This window comes from Cucurbita moschata, unplaced genomic scaffold, assembly GCF_002738365.1.
Source record: "Cucurbita moschata cultivar Rifu unplaced genomic scaffold, Cmos_1.0 Cmo_Scf00052, whole genome shotgun sequence".
Classification (NCBI taxonomy): Eukaryota; Viridiplantae; Streptophyta; class Magnoliopsida; order Cucurbitales; family Cucurbitaceae; genus Cucurbita; species Cucurbita moschata.
In genome coordinates, this window is record NW_019268568.1 from 96,162 (window position 1) to 104,105 (window position 7,944).

Genomic DNA, 7,944 nt, shown 5'->3' on the forward strand with positions numbered 1-7,944 from the left:
TTTTTTTTTTTTTTTTCACTCGATTGGGGATGGGATGAACACTTTTTCTTCTGGTAGGATAAATGATTGGGGAATAGACCCGTTTGCCTTTTGTTTCTTTGTTTATTCCAATTATCATTGCAAGCGAACCACTCAGTAGCGGCTATTTGGTCTTCACACATGTCTCAATCTTTAGGGATGCCATATGCTTTGTCCAATGAGGAAACATTGGGCATTCTCAATCTTCTTTCTTTGCTTGGGGAGTTTCATTACAATCTGGGCAGAAGAGATGTTTGTACTTGGAACCCCAGTTCATCTAAAGGGTTATCGTGGTTCAATCTATGTCTCATCATGGAAGGTGAAAAATCACAAGAAGAGGTCAAGTTTTTTGTTTGGCAGGTCCTCCACGAAAGACTCAACTCCTTGGACAGGGTGTTAAGGAGGGTACCAAACTTGATGGGGTTGTAGTGTTGCATCCTTTGTAGGAGGGTAGTAGAGGACCTTTCACATATTTTATTTTTTTTCTTATGCAGTTTGGAATCAATCTAGGCTTCGTTATTTTTTTTTTGCACAAAGGGAAGTTTTTTGTGGCAAGCAATGGTGTATGCCATTATATGGGGACTTTTGGGTGAGAGGAACCATGGAAGTTTTAGAGGGTTTGTGAGATCTCCGAATGTGGTTTGGTCCTTTTTTAGATTTCGGCCTGTGGGCGAAACAAAACCCTTTCGATAGTGTTATTTCTCTTGATTGGAGACCCTTTTTGTAATTTTCCTCTTTTTTATTGGCTCCCTTGTATTCTTTCATCTTTTATCAATAAAAGTTCGGTTATTCGCCAAAAAGAGGGGAAAATTAAAGTATGCTTGCATGTATGTTCGTATTCTGCATTACAACGATTACTTTTCTGTAACAAAATGCTCAGCTGCTGAAAATAATTTTGCAGGCGGATGGATGGATAGTGGAGAAGATTACTTTATTAGCAAATCCTAATCAAGTTCGTCCATCAAGATTTTGGGGTGTCTATACAAAGCTGAAAATATTTAACATGACTGATTATAGGAAAGGTGAACTTTTTAATCTTAATGTGCAGATCGTACAAAATTTAGCGTTCTTGTCAATCATTGAAAACCTCGGTAAAGGATGCCAAAGTGTGGTGATATTTGGGTGGATAACTCATTTTACTTTTTGTGTGTATGCTACCTTTCAAAAGCAGTGTATTGCTGCTCTTTGTTTAATCTCTATTACACCGTTGTGCAGCGGTAGTGTTTAGCTGCTCTTTGTTTAATTTCTATTACTCTACTGTGCAGTGGTATATCTAGACGCAGATACAATCGTGTTGAAAAATATAGAAGATCTTTTTAAATGTAGCAAATTTTGTGCCAACTTGAAGCATTCTGAAAGGCTGAATTCTGGTGTTATGGTTGTGGAACCGTCTGAAACTATTTTCAATGACATGATGAGCAAAGTTAATACTTTGCCCTCTTACACCGGAGGTAATTGATCCTGTTCCTAAATCTTATTTGTACTTTATGCTTCCTTTTATGAGTGATTATTAAACTTGCTAGTTCTATTGGAGAAACTTGAAGATTTTAAATAAAATTTTTAAATTTATGGTTGGATAACTGGATGATGTTTATGTCTCAAACTTTGATGAACACCCTGGTTTTAATTTAATAGGGGATCAAGGCTTTTTGAACTCATATTATTCTAATTTTCCCAACGCACACGTTTTTGAGCCAAACTTACCACCAGAAGTGCGACATTCCAGACCAGCCCCTGAAATGGAGCGACTCTCTACTCTTTATAATGCGGATGTTGGTCTTTACATGCTTGCTAACAAGGTATGTCTACAGACATTTTCAATGGTTTTTTTCCTCAATTTAATGAATATTTACGAATTCTCGTGCCTCTCAAACGGTGCTTCATTATTTACTTTCAGTATTTTTCTTTGAATGGTATTTAAGAGTTTTAGGTTTAGATCCATATCACTCTGTTAATAAAATTGATCTGTGATGGATCAATGAAATGCTATTTGATCTATAATAAAATTGTAGTTGGAAACGTTTATTATCGATGATACCTGCAGCTGTAAAAGAGTTGACATTTCACTGCCTACTAAAAAGTTTATATGTTACTCCCCTCACTCCCAAGTCCCGGTGATATTAGCATTGAAAAAATAAACATCTGGAGGTTTACCACAGAAAAATCAATAGAATGGGTAATCAAATGGAGACTTTAAATGGGGCTTCCTCTTCAAATGGAAACTCTTGCTTCATGGGAAAATAAGACAAGTAATCAATTCAAGTATTAACCATGAGAAGTGGGGTTTAGATGACAATTTATTTGGAGACTCATTCAGTCGCTCTGGCTGTAAATCACCTTTTCATTCCATGTAAACAGGCTTGTATCTTTTGGGATTATATTTATAAGCATTTGGTTCGCCGACTGTCTTCTTTATAATATTCGGAACTTCCATTTGTATTCAATCACCCATTCAAGAGAGGAAGGAAGATCCTAGAGCTAAAATTTGTTTGGGATTTTTTTGTTGTCTATCTGGCCTGAGCACAACTCTTGGATTTTCACTGATAAGAAACAAGATCCCCAAATTTTTTTTTCACTTCAGTCACTTTCTTGTCCCTATCGCGGTGCCAATTAATAAGCGCTCCCGTTCATAATTATAGCTCATAACCAATTGAAAAAGTTTCCTGTAATCCAGTGGATAGGATCTCATCATTTTGTAATTTCCTTTTACTATATAAAAAAAAAAAAAATTGTACTTGGTTTTGAGGATTAAGTCTGCTAATATTTGACGTGTGAATGCTTATTGTTAATCCAGTTTTTTTTTTCTTTCTATATGTTTTTTGTTGGAGCTTTGTATGCATTTTCACCTATTAGGTTAGATCTGGAAATTCCCTCGTTATATTTTTGCATGACATATAGTTCCCTCGCTACATTTTTAATCCAATCTGTGAAAAGAAATGAACTCTTATAATGACTTCATATTTATGCTTCTGTTTGGAAGTAAAACTCTCTGGATTGCGTAAGAGCTGTCATTTTAAAAAACAAAAACTTCACCTTCAATTTTTATGTCAATTCCTGCAATCTTCTTATTTGAGCATTATGCATATCTTTGCAGTGGATGGTAGATGAGAGCGAACTTCGGGTTATCCACTATACACTAGGCCCCCTCAAACCTTGGGACTGGTGGACATCTTGGCTTTTAAAACCTGTAGATATCTGGCAGGTATTTCACTCAAATTCTATTTATAGTTTCTTCTATTCCTTTGCTGCCTGTGTACACGTACGGTTTATCATGTGCCATAACGTTGCGCATTTGCCATCATACACTTCAAAATCAGTGCATTAGTCCAGCAGCTCGAGTTTGACTACCGAAATGGTCATTCTTATTATGCATTTTTGTCTTATTTAGGAGTGTAAAATGTTGTGCCACTTGTAACCTTTTCTTTTGTTTGAGCTGATTGTAGAATGTCAGAGAAAAGCTAGAAGACTCCCTTCCTGGAACTGGTGGGGGTAGAAATCCTAATGATGATCTTATTGTCAAAATTCTTGTTCTTCTTCCCCTTGTTGCATTAATCTTCTATTTTTACCAATCTTGTCTTCAGGTAAGCAACAGGGTAAATTATTTTCAAATAGTTATTACGAGGTTAGGAACAGCGATTTGATCTAACCGGCCTCTTGTTTTTCTCAGACACGGTGGCACTCTAATGCATCGTGGAGAAACTTGTTATGCGATCAAGTCAGGCATCTTTACTACAAAATAAAGTCTGTTGGGACAATTAATTATACTGGTCTTTCTACCCTAAATACTGTTAATTTGAACCATCAGGTACATTTCCTCCTTAGCTCTCGATTTAAGTATTAGTTACGTGTTACAATCATACTATTCATTAAGGTGAAGAGTAGCATACGACTTTTTGTTTCGTCTTCTTGAAGTTTATATCTTGATTTGTTTATAAGTTCCTGTGATGATGTGCAGTCCAAGATACCTGTTTATTTGGGTGGAATGTCAATCTTCGTCTGTTTTATTGCTGCTGTAATTGCCCTTGCACTTGCATTTGCGATCGTACCAAGGCAAGTGATGCCATGGACTGGCTTACTGTTGATGTATGAGTGGATCTTCACAATTTTCATTCTACTATTTGGAGGCTATCTCCATTTTATTTACAAATGGGGTAAATCAATGGCAACACAAGCAGGATCCTTCTCTGATTCTGAGTCTTTTGATTATTCTGCTAAAGGTTCGCTTTAATGCTTTGCAGCTCCCCCAACTTCTAATGTGTAGTATCAGCAACCAAACCAAATATTGTTGATGCATAATTTCTAAGTTTTGTTGATTTCTCTTCTATATTAGATCATCAGTGGCAGGCATCAAGCTGTGACGTTGCCACATGGTTTTATGGTCTAGGAATGGCTTTCTTGGCTGTTGTTGCTCCAACTTTGCCTTGTATTCTGGGATTTACTGCTCTGTTTTTGAGGTAATTTACTTGTGTTCTTTATTGTCACAAACAGTAACAATGTTGGAAACCATCTGTTCTTGCTTGAAAATTGAACTCATAAAGTTTTCCTGTTGTATCATAGCTTTGCATTTTCTCGTAATGTGGAAGAAACTTGAATAAGATCAGTAAAAGACACGAGTCTTCGTAAAGATTATAATATGAAGTTTCTGTTTAATACATTTATAACGTTAAGACTGTATCATCGTTGTTGTTATGGTGATTTGCCTTTCTTTTGCTGCTTCTCCAGTAGAGATATAAGGTGATGGTAGTCAAGAACCTGTCTGTGGGTGGGTCTCTTGTTGAAACCGCCCAAGCCTACCGTCAGTAAATATTGTCCTCTTTCCTTTTCCTTCCGGGTTTCCCTCAAGATTTTTAAAATGCGTCTCCTCTCCACACCCTTATAAAAAAAACGTTTCGTTCTCCACCCTTTCGGGGCCCAACGCCCATGCTGGCACACTGCCTCATGTCCACCCCTTCGAGGCTCAGCTTTCTCACTGGTACATCGCTCGATGTCTAGTTATAAGGGTGTGGAAACCTCTCTCTTGAGGGGAAGCGCGAAAGGGAAAGTGCAAAGAAGATAATATCTGCTAGCGGTGGGCTTGGGTTGTTAGTATTATTTATCGTGCCTATCATCTTGGAAACAATCGAACCTTATATGTTGGGTTTTTGTGTTTGACAGGTTAGGTTTGATGGTGGTAGGGGGGCTGGTTTTGGTATCTTTTATGACATATGCTGCTGAACACCTTGCAATTAGATCATTCTTGAGAGGCCTTGAAAACAGAGATGGTGCAAGAGGCGGCAGCAGGAGTAGTATATGTTGATGATTTGGTAAAGTTGAACAGTGCTGTAAAATAACCCATTTTCTTGTACTAATAACTTTGAGCTCTCATTCATTCATTGTACAATACTGAAAACTACATTTTGATTTCTTGTTTCTTTTTGTAGTTTCAAGTAAATTATCTAATTTAATTCCATAACTTGGGTCTATAATTATGAGTCATGCACTCGATCCTTGGTTCGCACATTCTCTATGCACTCGATCCTTGGTTCGCACATTCTCTTGTTTATGGGGCATTTGTCCATTTTGGAATAAGAGGGTTTGTTTGGAAGGTTCTGAAACCCGGGAATCAAATAGTTGTGTTGTGAGTGCACGAGTGTAAGTTTGGCATGTTGGGAATCAAAAAGTAGATGTGTTCTTAGGTTGTTCGGGTTGTAAATTTTTTAAACTCAAACAATCCTTGTTAAATAATAAATTCAATCAACTCACAATTTAAAGGAAAAATAACTCCAATTTTAACGTTTCAATAACTTTATAAATTTGATGACTAACCTAAACTTAAATGACTCTTTATCTTTAATGTAGAATGACGATAACTCAAACAAGGAGAGAGTTCTTGATTGCCTCGTTACATGGGTACGACATGGAGCGATCGACAAATAAAATATATTTTTTTAAAAAAAAGTCTACTAAATTGTTGTGTATAAATATTTGAACAAGAAGATGAGTTCTTTCTTTTATCGCTTAACTTAGTAGCCGTGCTAGGGGAAAGTCTCATGCACGGTTTTAAATGAGAGAAAAAAAAGTGAAGAATCTTTTATTAGACTTTGAATCTCCTATTCCAGTCGTTGGTTTTCTTTTCGTTACTTCGAGAGTAGCTGCTACAGCTTCAGACACTTGAATTTTCAATATTTTTTTTTATTTCTCATTAAACGAATGATTTTTTTTTTTCATTACGTATTTGTCCATCGGTCAAATTGGCTATGTAATTACTAGAATAGTTGTTGGAGACTCAAACATTGGATATACAAGCATGATAACTTATAAGTCGTTCCAAACCTTATCTTCCTATCTCATCTAACAAACATGTCTTACTATTTAGTATCTCGAGGAAATTCAAACTCAAAATTTAAGAGGGTGATTAAAATATTTGTATGTTTCAAAATCATAACCAAATAAATGAGGAAAATAATAACAGAATGCATCTTTTTAATTAAACAATGATTAAAGGATGATGTTTTTAAGCTAAATTCAAAAATCACTTAGGAAAAGAAAAAAAAGGAAAAAAAAAATCAATTACGACTTTGACTAATTGCGCCTTGTCATAGTCTTGTCTATCGGTATGTGTTAAACTCCAATTCACTATGTATATATATATACATTTAGAAGTGTTCATGAATTGAGTTAGAGAAATCTTTTGGACGAATTCAAATTTCGAGTATGTTCTGTTGGTGACTCGAACAACTCGAATAGAGTTTGCAAAACAATCTAACTCTTTATTTTCAGGTTGGGTTTGGTTGTAGTAACCATATTTTCGTATTGGTGGGATTGACTCAACCAAGAAAATGTCAACTACTCAAATTTTTTGATTTTCCAAAAATTCAACTCAACTCAACTCAGCAGGATTCCCCAGGCAATAAACATCCTTATTTAGGCACTAAAAAAGTTCGGGATAAAATATTAAATATTAATTAAAAATTTTAAAATTAAATATATTTATTTTTTATATTAATTTAAACATTAAACCATTAAATTGATGTTATTATGAATTAATTAATTAAACATTTTTATTCATTAATTATAGGTCACTTGGTTAAATTGAAAAATTATCTCTTATGCAATATAGAACAAGTTGTATAAGTGAATGTAATCATATAAGCAAATCGATAATTATTCATAATTACAATCGAGTTAAAAGTCTAAGTACTATTGACCTTCTAATATACAATTTATTTATAACTTAATCATAAATTAAATCTTTTCGTCCAAAGATGATAAGCTCCATAATTCCAGTCACGAAATCAATTTTGTTAATTTTCAAATTAATTATCTTTAAATTTTACTTTAGTGGTTTATTTTGTTTGTTTTTTTTTTTTCATATTAAATTTGTATTAAGTGTAACTTATTTTAGCTTAGATTTATATTTTAAAATTCAAATAATTTTTTATCCCTTAATTTTGAACCCTTTTTTTTTTGTTGATTTTTATTTCCTAAATCTTTAAAATTCAAATAAATTCGTTGTTTATATTTATTTTTATTTATTTATTTATTTATTTTGAAAAAAAAGGGACAATTTTTAATTTGACTATAAAAGAATAGAGAACTCTCAACCTGAATACGTTCTTCTTCCCTCCCACGCTCACATGTTCTTCCACCTTCTCTCCGGTTTCTTCTCGCTTTAAGCAGCACAGTGTGGCCGCCATCGTCGCCGCCGTCTTTCTTCCGCTCGTGCGGCCTTAGCCTCCCTCTTAACGGTTTGCACTGATTTTCTACTCTCTTGTTGTACTGATATTCTCATTTGCATTACGTCATTTTTCTCACTTGAGAAACTCAAATTAAGACTTGTCTAATGAATGAAAGGATGACTCGTTTTTTTGTTTGTTTGTTTTGTTTTGTTTTGTTTTGTTTTTTTTTTTTTTTTTTTTTTTTTTTTTTTTTTTTTTTTTTTTTTTT

General features: G+C 34.5%; 2 protein-coding genes across 2 annotated transcripts in view; both read left to right on the forward strand.

The window, feature by feature from the left end:
* Positions 1–5,480, forward strand: part of LOC111436224 (inositol phosphorylceramide glucuronosyltransferase 1-like) — an 8,169-nt gene extending 2,689 nt beyond the window's left edge. Inside the window, exons 2-10 of the mRNA XM_023073957.1 lie at positions 920–1,040; positions 1,284–1,469; positions 1,654–1,817; positions 3,113–3,220; positions 3,462–3,599; positions 3,686–3,823; positions 3,974–4,235; positions 4,349–4,472; positions 5,173–5,480. Coding sequence (XP_022929725.1) covers positions 920–1,040; positions 1,284–1,469; positions 1,654–1,817; positions 3,113–3,220; positions 3,462–3,599; positions 3,686–3,823; positions 3,974–4,235; positions 4,349–4,472; positions 5,173–5,314 — 1,383 coding nt within the window. The 3' untranslated portion in view covers positions 5,315–5,480. The remainder of the gene's footprint in view (positions 1–919; positions 1,041–1,283; positions 1,470–1,653; positions 1,818–3,112; positions 3,221–3,461; positions 3,600–3,685; positions 3,824–3,973; positions 4,236–4,348; positions 4,473–5,172) is intronic.
* A 2,136-nt stretch (positions 5,481–7,616) lies between these two features.
* The window catches only part of LOC111436225 (GPN-loop GTPase 1-like), a 5,965-nt gene continuing 5,637 nt past the window's right edge, over positions 7,617–7,944 (forward strand). Inside the window, exon 1 of the mRNA XM_023073958.1 lies at positions 7,617–7,745. The gene's annotated coding sequence lies outside the window, so the exon portion shown is untranslated. The remainder of the gene's footprint in view (positions 7,746–7,944) is intronic.